The sequence below is a fragment of the Condylura cristata genome, unplaced genomic scaffold (assembly GCF_000260355.1).
Source record: "Condylura cristata isolate star-nosed mole 26May11 unplaced genomic scaffold, ConCri1.0 scaffold00034, whole genome shotgun sequence".
In the NCBI taxonomy this organism is placed as follows: Eukaryota; Metazoa; Chordata; class Mammalia; order Eulipotyphla; family Talpidae; genus Condylura; species Condylura cristata.
Window position 1 is genome coordinate 15,576,941 of NW_004567135.1, and position 14,706 is coordinate 15,591,646.

At 45.5% G+C, this 14,706-nt stretch overlaps 1 protein-coding gene across 1 annotated transcript; it reads left to right on the forward strand.

Moving 5' to 3' along the window:
- Nucleotides 1-6,061: 6,061 nt before the first annotated feature.
- GABARAPL1 (GABA(A) receptor-associated protein like 1) lies at nt 6,062-14,105 on the forward strand. The gene is made up of 4 exons (XM_004692938.2): nt 6,062-6,410; nt 10,814-10,892; nt 11,829-11,947; nt 12,781-14,105. The coding sequence occupies exons 1-4, from the start codon at nt 6,321-6,323 to the stop codon at nt 12,844-12,846; spliced, it is 354 nt and encodes a 117-aa protein (XP_004692995.1). The 5' UTR covers nt 6,062-6,320; the 3' UTR covers nt 12,847-14,105.
- Nucleotides 14,106-14,706: the final 601 nt, after the last annotated feature.

Sequence of the window (14,706 nt, forward strand, 5' to 3'; positions counted from 1 at the left end):
ATATTGTATTGTCTCATGAACAATACATCACTTTAAGGGTTACTGTTACAGGGCAGGCAGAGGAGACCCCAGAACCCCTAAGCCTGCCCACTCTAAATGGTTTCTGCCATCTGACCCATCATGACAAAACATGTAAGACCTTTCATGGAAAGGAACTTTTATACAATGAGTGTGCAATACAGAAATGACAAAGAATAAAGCTTCTAAATCAAACACCAAAGTTACCCATCCCCTCGTGGGTAAAAGTCCACCCAAGGGAGATTGGCTCAGAACAAGGCCTGAGTGCCCGCCACAAGTCTAAAGCACCTTTCAGCTGGGACCCATAGAAAAGGGCCAGAAATAGCCAGGCAAATGTGAGTGGGAAAAAGCCAAATCAAGATAAAGCTGCCCTTGTCAACCTTCCCACAAGTCTCTCACCCACTTCTGTTCCAACCAGTCCAGGACCGAGAAACAAAAGCTGCTTCTTCACATGTCTATTCTCCACATGCCTCCTCCAGGTCCCGCCCCCCCTCTCCATCCTGCTTCCTTCCTCTTCCGGTGTCTTCCCCAGCTTCCCCTCCTTCCTGCTCAGCTCCACCCTCCCCTGGAGGGGGCAGGGAACATAGAAAGCCCCTGTTCCTGGGCACCCCGTGTTACACTATGACAAGGATGACCACACAAGGTTTTTGAAAGCACGTGGGGAGAATACGGGATCCATGTAAATGAGGTTAAGAAGGTTTCCTGGGGAAGGTAATGTGGGTTTACAGGAATTCGCCAGTGCAAAATAGGAAATGACTATCAATGCAGCTAGAGATAGAAACAGATGATTAGTTCTGTATGCTATTTCTCTAAGGACTTTGAACTTTTCCTGAAAGTTGTGGGAAATCTCTGAACACTGAATTCCACTGAGAAATGACACAATAAAAGATAATTTTATTAAGTTTATTCTACATCAGTTACCCCTCTCCTCTAGCAATGATAAAGGAAAGATTAAAGAGCAAAGACTAATTAAAAATGGGTTTGAGTAGTAGTGGTGGTTTTAAAATATGTTCATGAATTTGTGAACACTCCTGCCCTCTGAAGGGGCGTGTATGGTCTCTTCCCTTGGGATCTGGGCAGGATTTTCCAACTACCCTGAAAATCACAAGGAGGAAAGACTGTCGCAGCAGAAGTGACAGGCAAGGTTAGGGAAGGCTGTGTGTTCTTACTGCGCTAGGGAAATTTGGTCAGATTCTGAAGCCGGCTGGGAAGCAACCCACCTAACCTTGACCATGCGGAGACCTGGTGACACCACAGAGAAAAACATAGGGTCAGAGCTTAAAATTTTCCCATTCCTCTCTGCACATGTGCGAGCAGCCTTCCAAGAAGATCCAATCCCCAGCAACTGTCTAAGCCCAAATGATTGTCTCATTTGTGGAAACTATTTTGAGTTAATAGACTCCATCTGGCCTCCGAGCTGCCAGGGTGAGACTTCTAGGTGAAAAGTAGCCTGACTTCCCAAAGAAAGATTCCCCACTGATTGCTCTCTAGCAAGGACTCCAAAAAACAGCAATGCGCTGTACTCTGCTTATAAAGTCTGCTTATCTGCTGACTGTTGCAACACATCCCACACTACTGCTTTTGGTCTGAAGACACCCATGAACCCATCCAAGCATTTTGGACAGGTGACCTAAGCTTAGACCACTCCCCAGCTTGATCCTTTACAAGTCTGTCCTGCCCTCCCCAGGTAGAATATGGTGAACAAAGACCAAGGGTGTAGTCCACAAGCATGGGGATGATAGAATTCACCAGAGACAGAGCAGAAAGCAAAAATGGTGATTTATTAAACACACTGATGAGTATTTACTAAATACATTGCACATAGAGAGAAAGACCCAGCCAGACTCCTTATATGCGCCAGGCATCACTGACTGGTTAGGGTGACCAGTCGTGGGCATGTCCTGATGTTCTGAATTAGCATAGAGAATCATTTGCTCTTCAGATCATCAGCTTAATGGCCAGGCCCCTGGGGCAGCCCCAGCCACTCCCTTTACCCATTCAAGCCTCCGAAACTTGCCTGCTGGGCAAGGAGTAAGGGCTTACTTTTCAAATTTAGTAATCACACCAGAACAGAGCTCACTTGGGACCAACTCTTGGTTATGATTCCTCTTCTGGATAAACACTTTATGTGTTTTCGTAATTATATTATGGCCAGATTATTTCTTGGTGATAAGTTGAACCCCCAAACCTCAGATTGGTAGTAAGCAAAATGGGTGACACTGTTTTAAGCCCCCACTGAGGTGGCTTGTGCAGAGCCGTAGGTAATCAGCAAGAGAGAACCTGCAGGGAACTGGGATTAGCAGAGAGTATATTCACATTAGAGGAGGGAGATGCAGCTAAACACCCTGTTGAGGGAGCAAGACAAGAAAGATGGTTTCCTGTTCTTAGAGACACCCAGTCCATCCCCAGGACTTGGCATTCGTTTTGTGAATTGCAGTATAGTCCAAATTAAATATCACCCTTGTCCAAATGCCAGGCTTAGCCATTACAGTGAAGAACTGAACTTTTTGTTGTTATATTTCTCACTGGAGATCAATAAACTCAAATTCTGGTGTTGCCTAACAATTTGGATATAATATTAAAAAATAAGCCAAGGCCCTCCCTAGTGGCGCAGCGGGTTAAAGCACTGCACTGAGAAGCTAAAGCCACTTCCGCATGAGTTCAATTCCCGCCTGCCCGGGAGGTGACCACATGGCGCGGCAGACCTCTCCTGACCCGCCCGCTGCTCCCCTTAGCTTCAACCTGCCTGTTCTGCTCCCCACTCTGTCTATGGTGAAACCTCTCGCCGCCCCTGAGCCTCTGGCCTGTACCCCAGTTCTGTATGTACAAATAAATAAATCTTAAAAAAAAAAATAAACCAAGTAGAAAATGATTCAGATGCATTTATATTCTGTCCGAGTTTTCATGTTCAAATACTTGATTGAGGGGATATCTTAAAAGCAGTTTAAAGAGCAATTGAAGCGTTAAGTGATGTTGGAAAATGTTAGTAATGTTAGTTGCAATAGTTGATGATTATGTGGACGCATACTCTTGTTCTGAAGAGGAATATATTGTGAGTGTTTTAGCTGAAGTTTCAATGCTTCCAGTTTACTATTAAATGCAAAAAATTCAGGAGGTGGCTATATAGGTATGTACCATACTAATTTTTTAAAATTGATAATGTCCATTAAAAAAAGCTTGGAAAAAAGTTCTAACCCTGGAGAACATATTAGATGACAAGACTAATTTGAAATGAATATTAGAAGACATGTGGGTTTTTTTCGAACACCTATTTTTTTTTTAAGATATTTTTATTCATGCATATAAGAATTGAGGTACAAGCCAGAAATGGGGGCTGGGGGTGTTGGTGAGAGGATTCACTAGAGACAGGGTGGGGAGCAGAACAGGCAGATCTACTGAAATACACTGCTGAGGGGAAGCAGAGGGAGAGACAGGAGAGGTCTGCTGCGTCATATGGGTCAGCTCCCTGGCCTGGGAATGAACACATGTTGCAATGGTTGGTGATAGCTTGATAGCACTGTGTGTCTTTAACCCCTGCACCACCAGGGAGGCCCAGAATCCTTATTTTTTAAGAACATTTTTTTAGGTTCACTGAAAAAAACTAGGAGGATAATATAGAGATTTCCCTATACCACCCCCCTACCACACACAGCCCCGACTCCCATTGTTACAACAGGCAACCTACATCAGACATCATAATCAACCCCAAATCCACAGTTTACTTTAGGGCTCATGCTTTGCTTTGGTGCTGTTCATCCTACTGGTTTGGACTAAAGCAGAACTGCACCAGTCCATGCTATTATCATGCAGAGTATTTTCACTGCCCTGAAATCCTCTCTGCGCTGTCTGCCTACGCCCTTCCCCTCCCCACCTAAACCCAATCCTAAAACCTCTAAACTCTCAGTAGTTTGCCTTTCCCGAAAGCTATATAGACGGCAGGATACAGTCTTCAGTCATTTCAGAATGGTTTCTTTCACTTAATAATACATATTTAAGGTCTTTTTATGATTTGATAGCTCATTTCTTTTAGCCCTGAAGAATATTCATGGCTTGCTAACTCATTCCTCTGTTTTCAGCGCTGAATAATATTCCACTGCCTGGACTTTCCATGCTTTATTATCCTTTCACCCACTGCACTGAAGTACCTTGTGATTGCGCCTAAGTTTGGCAGCTGCTGTTAACAGTGCATGCAGGATTTCATGTGAACCTAAGCTTTCAATTCCTCTGGGTACTTACAAAGAATGATTGCTGGATCTGATATAAGAATGTGTTTAGTTTTCTAAGAAACTACTGAACTGTTTTCCAAAGTGGCTGTATTATGTTCTATCCCCATGAGTGATGAAAGAGTGTTTTTGAAAGGTGAGTTTGTTAAGATAGCATTTTGTCCTTAGTTAAAAAAAGATTTTTGACATAGTTTAATCTGATTGTATTAATTTATAAAATTAGTTTCTGTATACTGTTTTCATTGTTAGCTGAGAATAAAGGTTGATACCAAATTTTGGAAGCTGAGTGACTGGGTATTCAAAGATACAATGGTAGCATTTAAGAAAGCCTTGAGTCAGAAAGATGAGCTGAAATTTTATCAAATTATTTTTCATATACAAATTGCCATTTTGCTTAGATCTTTTTCATATAAAAGTTTAAATCAACATTTTAAGTAGCTATAGTAGTTTCCAGTATATTCGACATAAAAAACACTCCTTCACTTTTATTTTTCTCAACAGTTTGTAAAGTACTTTTTAGAAGATACAGCTCTATTTGGGCAAAGCTGAGATGAGGGAAGGGAACCACTGACACCATTTTGATCTTGAATATAAGAATAAAGTAAGTCTTGATGTTTCCTCCATAAAAGTTACTAAAAACTACAGTGGAGAAAAATAGTCAAATCAAGAAGTTGGGCTAAGCAGTTCATTTTCCTTGTTTTAATTATGAAATGTAGGGGTTTGTTTTTAAATTCTGAGACATTGAGTCTCGATAAAAGAAGTCAGTGTAGGAGCTGTGGGTACTTAATATATTTTCCAGAACTTCCTGGCCTTGTTCAGGGCAAAGCAACCCTTCCTCTCTTTGCTTCTCTTTTACAGTTTCCGCTGCTTCCCCACACTGTCCCTGGAATCACGCCTTTAGTGTTGGTTGGCAAGGTTTGATTCTTACTGGGGAAAGGGATGCACCAAAGGGAGGTGACAGGCGCCCTTGGCCCACCATCCAGAATCTTCCACCAGACTTTTACTTTATATTCTCTATGGACACTTCACCTATCTTGCTATATATGTCAGGCGAACTTTCGCTGGGGAAAAAAGTTTGCGAACTACTAACTTAATCACTTAAATTGCTTTATATGTTCTTTACTAAAAGAGACTCAACTTTTGAGTTAACAGGAGAAAGTGAATCATTTCTATATTTGAAAAATGGGGAAAGCCCATAAATGCTTTGATTGACATCACTTCTCCGGACTTTGATTACACTGCATCGTGTACATTTCTTCAAATCCCTGAGTCACGCTCAGTTTATGTTGTTGCTCTAGGAGCAAATTGCGACATGCACCCAAACAAAACGACGCGGAGGCCGACGAGGTGACAGAGGAGTTATGGCTGCAGGAAGCCAGCCCAGGACTCGCGTTCCGAGCGGTCCGAAGAGCAAGCAAGGGACAAAAATGCAGTCCTGGGGCACTTCTGCTCGGGCCAAACCAATCTGAGGACTCCATCCCGTTCCCCGCCCCGCAAGACTACAGATCCCAACAAGCTGGAAAAAGATGCATTGCCAGCCTGTGTGTTTTGGGCCTCAACCAAGAAACAGCGAGGGAGAGGGGAGCAGATAACTTTAGGGCTTTACATTGGCCGTCTTAATCCATCTGTCATGTCAAAATCCAGATAAGATAAGAAGCAAAAATATTTTATATCTGCAATGAACTCTACTGAGGAAAATTTAGCCAGAAATGAAATGCACTGAAATGGATTAGGAGTCGCTACACCCCTGTCCCGCGGGGCCCAGAACTTGGGGGGCGGGCCCAAGGGTGGGGCCTCGAGACGTCAAAGCACCTACGCGCCGCGGAGTTGTTTTTGTGTTCCCAGCTTTCAGGAAAAGCCGCTGGGATCGCTTCACCTGGCCTTCCCCTACTTCTGCACCCGGCGTCCGGAGATCCCCTGTCAAAGCTCGTTCCCGCGGCGTCGCGAGCGGCCCTGCCGTTCAGGGGGCGACCCCGAGACCCGTGGAGATCGGCCGGAGGGAAGCGAGACGGGAGACGCTCAGGCAGCAGCGAGCAAGGCCGGCCCCGCGCGGGGATCTCGGAAACTCTGCGGTCCATCATGAAGTTCCAGTACAAGGAGGACCATCCCTTTGAGTATCGGAAAAAGGAAGGAGAGAAGATCCGAAAGAAGTATCCGGATAGGGTGCCGGTGAGTGCCCCGGGAGGTGGGGGTGGGGAGGGGACGGGGTTAGCGGGGGGCTGGGGAGGCGACATGGCCGCCCTACGGCGCTGGGGGTGTTCCGGAGAGGGAGGACCCCAGAATGACGATTCCAAACGCCCTTCACTTCACCAAGAGCCAGTGAACGGTCATTTTCCACTGCGGATCTTTTTAAGCTCATATCCCCGGGCCGGGTACCCATCTTTCCAGCCGACCGCATCTTTAGAGCGGAGACTATGTACCCTTCAGTGACTCAGCAGTATCCCGAGATGTGTAGGCTGGGGTGTCTCCAGACTTGGCCCTTCTCTGGGAGAATGATTCGGTTGGGAACTTAGGTTTGCTGATTTTAAGATTGCAAGGAAATTGTTCTGGGAATAATTGGGGATTGGGATGATGGGGATTGCACCCAGCGAAATCTACCTTAGCTGCTTCTCCCTGAATGTAGTCGCCTTTGACCTCTTGAAACTGGATTTGGGAGGGGAATGTTTGGAAGCCAGCGGATTCTTTTATTCTGTGAAGATTAGGAAGGGGTGGGGGACGCCACGAGACGTGCCTGGTCTAGAAAACAAGGTCAAGTTCTCTGCGTTAAAGCTCGGCTGCTTCATCTTCCTTGGTGCCCTGGGCTCGTGTGGGGGCGGCCAGCCTTCTGCCGGGAATGTGACCAGATTGTACCTGGACACAATAAGGGAGGATAGAGGCTTTTCCCTCCGCTTAGGACCCTGGTTTTTACAGTTAAAACCAGTGTAGGCAGTGAAAAGGAGCCAAGATTAAGAGATCATTCTGCATCCGGGCGTTTTCCTAGTTTCCCCCTCCCCCGCCACTTGCTTGGTTTTTTTCTCTAATATTGGCTGCGCAGACAGATTGGAAAGCAGAAGACTTGGTGTGCTACATAGAGGGAAAACGGGCACAGTTGGATTGGGGAGATGCAAGAGCCGAAGATAGTAGGGTTGCTCTTTATCCACAGATAGGGACAGACGGATAAATATGTCATGTGATTTACAGGTGAGGAGTTGCAATTATCTGATGGCTTTTTTTGACCTACAGCTACACTTTGGGATGCCTGTCCCACCCTTACTTAACTTTGTGATTTTACAGATACCAAGAACCACCCTGGAGGCCTTAAGCCTGTATTAAAAACTCCTTGCAATCCTTTTCCTATAAGGAAGAGGCGGAATTAGGTCTGTTTCATTCCCCTGGAATTACAGGCAAGAGGTTTCTGGTTAACAAGGAGAGTGGGCCTTAGGCCTGGTAAAGGAAACTTCACAGGTTACTGGTCTTGGACCTTGGATGACCCCGGTGATAACATTCTCACTCTTGTGTGATAAAGCCACATGTTTTATTGATAAAGGTATGCCTGGTGATATTCTAACTTCTCTGTCTATACTCATTCACTTAACCCTCACACCTTGGTAATCTCATTCTGCTAGTGACGTATCCAAAGCACAGACAATGGAAGTCACTTCCTAAGTGATTCACCTTGCTGGTGTGTTGTTGTGTGGGGGATGACAGCCTGCTTCTTGGCTCTCCAGGCCATCGACTTCTCAAGTTCTGTTCCCAAAACTAATTAATTGTGTATTGCCTGGGTCTCACTCTGCTAGGTATTGGAGATAAAGAAATAAATTGTTACCCAGGAGGATAATGGAGTAAGTGATGCCAGGAAAATAACCCAGAAAGCAAAATGACAACCATTTATTGCCAAGTGTGAAGTGCTGTAGAATCACATTCTGAAATCTACCTGTTCCGAAGTCTAGTTAAAATCTCTATGTATTTCCTCCAAACCAAGCCCTTCCATTTTAATCCCTTATATGCATTTACCCAGAATATTTTAGCTAATCACTTGGTGTTATATGTTTTACCTTCTGTGATAGTGTGTAAGTTCCAGTGACTGTCCCTTGGGTTTCATGTTTCTTCTAGTTAAGATTTAACTAGAGAGCAGCATGTTGTCCCATGCTTCCTGAAGTGCTCAGCCTGTGAGTTTTTTTCTGGTTGGGATGCAGAAAGAAGAGCTATGGCCTTAGATCTGGAATGTGCTAGCTCTGGGAACAGCCCTCAGTCTCTCCAAACAGTGCCCGTTTGCAGAAGGGGAGGGAGAGTAAACGAAGTCCCTGCCAGCAGTCACGTGCCTGGCTTTGTTGCAACAGTCACATGCCTCCGTGGGTCACATAACTGGAGTTTAACCTGAGTGTTCAGTGGGGACAGCCAAAAGAGCAGGTGCAGGTGTGCCGACGCATGGGGAGAGGAGGGTTTTCTATGCTCTTGCAATTCTTTCATCGCCACAGTGCATTGAAAAACTTGCAACATAGCAGGAAAAGGTAGGAACAGATTGTCTCCTGTTTAAAATGGGTGAATAGCTTTTACAGAGTTAGCCACATGTCACAGATTAGAGAACCAAATAGGCAGAGCATCTAGCCCAAGGTCACTTAAGTGAGTAGAGTTGAGCTTCCTTGAAACCCATGTTTTTTTCTAGTAAACCAAGGCCTTAGTGATTTTTTACCCCTCCTGTTTCTCCCAGATGTTCCCTGCCCATCAGATTTAGCTTTTGTTCACCTTATCATAGAAAGTAAAAATTTTGTTTCGTATGTAGTCAGCTTTAGCTTTTGTTCTTTTTTCCCAGCTCCTTCTTCTTTTTTTTTTTTCACTTAAAGATTTATTTATGCATACAAGAACTGGGGTACAGGCCAGAGGCAAAGTGGGGAGCAGAACAGGCAGATGTACTGAAATAGACTGCTGAGGGAGCAGCGGGTGGGTCAGGAGAGTTCCAATGCCCCATGTGGATTAGCTCCCTGGCTGGGGATCGAACTTGTGCTGCAGTGGCTGCTGATAGCTTCATAGTGCTGTGCTTGGGCCTCCTTTTTTTTTTTTTTTTTTTTTTTAAAACTTCCATCTCTTCTTATTGATCAGAACTGGCAGGCCTGAGTTCCTGTGAAATAGTAATTGTTTTCTTTAATTTTATTAATCTGCTACCCTCCTGAAGCACCTGCTTTTTTCTTTTATTTTCTGATTTACATTTTTACATTTTTCTATCCTGATTTACATAGATTTTTGATTTTCAAGTGTGATTGTGTCTCTCTGGTCTTCCTGGCGTGGAATGCTTCCCCCCCCCTATATACAAAGGAGGTTTTTAAATTTTTCCAAAGACTTTTGTTTAGAGAGAATTATTTAAATTTCCCCCCCCCAAAGATTTATTTGTGCACACAGAACTGGGGTACAGTTCAGAGGCTCAGGGGCGGCGAGAGGTTTCACCATAGACAGAGTGGGGAGCAGAACAGGCAGGTTGATGAAGTACACTGCTGAGGGGAGCATTGGGCGGGTCAGGAGAGGTCTGCTGCGCCATGTGGTCACCTCCGGGGCAGGCGGGGATTGAACTCATGCAGAAGTGGCTCCAGTTTCTCAGCGCTGCACTTCAACCCGCTGCGCCACCAGGGAGGGCCAAGAGAATTATTTAAATTTTACAGACCATCTTCACCACCTTTTTTTTTTTTTAAAGATGTATTTATGTACACAAGAACTGGAGTACAGGCCAAAGGTGCAAGGGGTGAGAGGATTCACCAGAGATGGTGTGGGGAGCAGAACAGGCAGATCTACTGAAATACACTGCTGAGGGAAACAGGGTGTGGGGCAGGAGGGACCTGCCATGCCATATGGGTCAGCTCCCTGGCGGGTGGATTGAAGACATGTTGCAGTGTCTGTACTCATAGCTTAAAAGTGTTGAGAATTAGCCCCTTGCATCACTGGGGAGGTTCTGTTTTATTTTTCATAAATGTATTTTTTTTAATATCTTTGTTCCTTTCAGATGTAGTCCCCGTAGAATTCCCACCTGCAAGTCACCTGGTGAACCATCACCAAAGTCTCTTGTGTTCTTCCCGCCCTCGTTCTGATCCCTCGCCCTCTCTTTCTCCCTCCCTTACTGAATGCCAATGTCATATTTAAGGATCCTTTTTAGTACTTTATTTCACTCCATAGTGCCTTGAATATATTTTTTGCAGTGATACTAAAAAATTTTGACAAAGTACAAAATGTATACCACTTCATCCTTCCTTTAATAAATGATGTGTAAGGAAAGAACAAAACTTTCTGAAAAAACCCAGACAGTCTTCTTGATGTTCTAATTAAATATATTCAGCAAGGTTAACCTGTCATTACTCAAAATCAAGGTACGCTTCACTTTTCATCTAGTGCTTGCTCCAGAATCTCTTTGTTGCAGTAAGAAAGCTGCTACCTTCCTAAGGAAGCCCATTTCCCCACACCTTTTGTATGGGGTAAAGGAGGTATAAGACATGGAAAAGTTTCATTGGGTCTAGGCAAACACATTTGAAGTAGGGGCGACTCTAGGATTTGGGGAGGAAAAAACTAGGTTGAATTCCATAATTTTCACTACCTCTCTCTCCTCCCAGGTGATCGTGGAAAAGGCCCCCAAAGCCAGGGTGCCTGACCTGGACAAGAGGAAGTACCTGGTGCCCTCTGACCTCACTGGTAATAGGCTTCCCTCCCTAACCATCTCAGATCACCCACCTCCATTCCTTCCCGATCTGACTAGATTATGACATGGAGAGGAAGGATTGAAGAGAACAAGTGGGCTTCGCCAGAGAGTGATTTAACAATGTGACCCCCTCATCACCAGCCTTTCCTGTCACACTGTCTTAATCCATTCGTCATAGCAAAGTGCAAGACGGTAAATGAAAACACTGGACGTGTGTTTATCACTCACAATTCAGCTTTGTTACTGGGAAACCAGAAACGTTTCTTGGATCACATTTTAGAGATTCTCAGTGAAATACCTCATCCGAAGACAGTTTTTCTGTCTTGTACCTATTGTTTAGAATTACAAAGCACAGCTATTCATTCCTCGCCCTAATCCTCAGTGGAATAACCACAGAATCCAGGAAACACAGGAAAGATTTTGTAGATGTGTTTGCTCCGGAGGGATTAGATTTGGCTTGTGACCCTTCTAGAATATTATCAGAATGCTCAGAAAAAAGGTAAAGCATTGAACCCCAGTTATGGTTGCAGTGTTGGGTATAAGATGAGAGTCCAGTGCTCCTCTTCCCAGCACTAGTTTGTCTGTGGGAGAAGAGATGGACACTTGTTTCACGTCAGTTTCGACAGTAACGGGGATGTTCTGGTTTAATTGTAATTTGTACCTAGTGTTCCCTTCAAGTTGTCCTCAGGCCTTGAGTGGATTTTCTAATACGAAGTCTCAGTGCCTCAGTGGCGTGTCAGGGAATATGCCAGCTTCCTTGAGCTTCACTTTTTCTCTAAAGCTGTGTTTGGCTCAGCGCAGATGGTATCTAAAGCTAGGACTTTGAAGGCAACAGGTGCACTAGAATTTTGGGGAGTGACTTACCCTTTACTAATACCTTGGTTTCTGCTATGCTTGCTTGCTTCTTCTGAAACATTTCCTTCTTCCAGTTGGCCAGTTCTACTTCTTAATCCGGAAGAGGATCCACCTGAGGCCTGAGGACGCTTTATTCTTCTTTGTCAACAACACTATCCCTCCCACCAGCGCTACGATGGGCCAGCTGTATGAGGTAATGTTCCCGTGACAACAATACCCTGCAGTCTGGCTTGTTCCAGCCTTTGTTCCGGTGCTGATAGCACACCTGGGAAGTGGGGCAGGAGGTGTAACTTAGCGGGATCTCTTCCACATGGAAGGTCAGGTTCTGAGGGACGAGATACCGCTGGCCCTTTGCTCCTGGAGCACCCTGCTAGATTCAATCAGTGCATTCTCACCTCAGTCTTGCCTTGCTCTGACATGTTTTTACGTTGGCTTGTCTCCCTTGAAACAAGGAAGTGGCTCCTGGTTGCAAACATAAATGCAAAAGTACAATGAAATTCAAGATTGAGGCAAGGTCTTTAAATGGTCTCATTTGATGTAATGGATCGACTCAGTGGAAGAGAGAGAGAAATTTATACAATTTTATTTCCCTGCAAACTCTCAGATTTTTTAATTAAAAAAAAAAGCTTGATATAGGGGACTTTGTCATGCTGGATCACCTAGGATAGTGAGTGCATTGTTTTTTAAAAGATTTACATGATGCGGCCTTCATTTTGTGCCCCTTTGATGAATTGCATAAGCATCCCACAACCTCCCATGTGGCTTTTAGGCTTTTATTCCTGACACTTGTTCCCTGTTGATGTGTACGCTGGGTCTGTTTTGTTGGACCTATTCCCTTCCTGGAATGCATTTTTTCAGTGTGAAGCAGTACACCCTTGTTCCCTGATATCAACTGGCCCTACGTTCTCCATGCAGGTTTTTTTCTGAATCTGTACACCTACTTCACAAGGTCTGTGTGAGGCAGAGAACCCTGGAGGTAAGGAACGTGATTATCTCATCTAACTGTCCTCTTAACTCTTCCCCCAGGACAACCATGAGGAAGACTATTTTCTGTACGTGGCCTACAGTGATGAGAGTGTCTATGGGAAGTGAGTGGCAGAAACTCAGCAGAGGGAGCACCTGGACTCGGGGGTAGAGGGAGGGCTGTGTGTGGAACTTGGGGGAAGTGAGGGGGGGCTCCCACCATGGAGGAGAAGCAGGGGACGACATCTGGAAACACTTTACCACACACACCGTCACCATATTTCCACATGCTAATTGATATTTTTTGCTGCTTCCTCGGGCCAGGGGGAAAGCATGTTAGGACAGAACAGTTGGATTGGCTTTGCTGGAAGAAGGGGATGATGTAACTTCACAGCATTGCTGCAAATTAACTTCTGTGTCATTTTCTAGATGAGCCAGGAGGTGGGCGAGTTGGGGCCAGAGATGATTGTAGACCACCAGTCACTTCCTGCTCTCCCATCTCTTCGGGCAGAGATTCTATTTTTGACATTTGCACAAGTCAGATAAGAAAAGGGGACGGGAATGTTTTAGGGAGAGTGCTACTGGGCCATTCTCGGGGACCAAAAGAGACTCACTGGATTTAAAGCATTTTGACGCCTTCTCCATACCTCCTCCCCACCCCTGTTGTAACCTCACACCCACCCCTGCACTGTGCCAGGGGAAGCCACCGACATCAGACACCACCTGAGAAGGGGCTCAATGAACTGGAACACCATGGCCAGGAGTGAGGGTTGTCACGAGGAAGGCGTGTAGATAGCGTCCAACTGGAATTCACTCAGTACTGAGCATCTCTGTCTAACCTGCTGCTTCTCTCGTGTCCCTCATCCCACCCTGACCTCTGGCTTTAATGAGCCTTGGCCATTTCCAATTACACGCTAACCCCATTCCTCCGACCTTTCCCTAACTGGCTCCTTGGGTAGGCACGGGACGTCTTACGGAAGGGGCAGGTGTGAGGTGACGCAGGGCATCCTTGCTTTTTCCTGCCTCAGAATTCCCTCTTCTGCCCTTCTGTCTCACGCATGGAGATGCTCACTGGTGGCCAGCTGCCTCCCTCCTTGGGTTTCCATGTACTGCCGCTGCTAGTAGAAAATTTTCACTGGGTGACTTTTAGTCATTCACGGGGATTCTGTGGATTTGGATTTATTTTCACTCTTAAGGGTGGGTAGACGTGGGTGGGGCGGGAGCAGGAATTACACTCGATGTGACATTTCAATTCATCTCTGCTCATGAGGAGGGTCCTTCTTGTGGGGAAAATCGGTGGGTCTGTTCTGTCAGCTGCAGGCTCTTGTATAATAAAGTTGTTGCTGTCAGGCCAAGGAAATAAAGTAATTGCATACTTTCAAAACTCACCATGTCCACAGATGGTGCCTTTTTTAAAGAAGGGCTAGAAGAATGGGCTTTCTGAGCAGAAAGTCTTTGGGGTTGGCTACTAAAATGGAAAGCTCTTGTTGGGTGAGCGTGTATTCACCCTCCCCTTCACTGGCCCGGAGCTGGTGAAGGTGGGGTGTAGCTCGTGGCTGTATGTCGGTGGTGTGCACCTGACTTTCTCCTCCGCAGATAAATGCTTCATCACTGTTTTCTGTGCTTCTCCAAGCTGAGGGCAGAATATAGGAGGTTGGGAGGGAGGAGGTGTGCTTATTAAAAATGCAGATGGCTAGGCCTGTCCCAGATTTAGCTGACTCAGAATCCAGCGTAGGTGTGTGTATTTTTAACCGTGACATTGCTGCACCCTGAAATTTGACAGGCGCTGCTCTGTGACATGGATTTGTTGTAAGTCCCCATTACATCTTGGTCAGTATCACCACCATCGCCCAGCTCAGCAGATGGCACCTAGATGAGGCTCCTGGGGTGAGAACCAGCTCTGACGCTGTGAGGCCCACGTTCAGTCAGGAAGCTACATGTGGGTGGAGAGTGGGGTGCGTGTTACGAGGCACTGCAAAACAGATGAGT

What these genes read in the sequence shown, in the direction of transcription:
- GABARAPL1 (XM_004692938.2), top strand. Translation starts at nt 6,321, where the DNA reads ATGAAGTTCCAGTACAAGGAGGACCATCCCTTTGAGTATCGGAAAAAG. An exon ending in AGTATCCGGATAGGGTGCCG is followed by an intron (nt 6,411 to 10,813) that starts GTGAGTGCCCCG and finishes CTCTCCTCCCAG; the next exon opens with GTGATCGTGGAAAAGGCCCC. An exon ending in GGTGCCCTCTGACCTCACTG is followed by an intron (nt 10,893 to 11,828) that starts GTAATAGGCTTC and finishes TCCTTCTTCCAG; the next exon opens with TTGGCCAGTTCTACTTCTTA.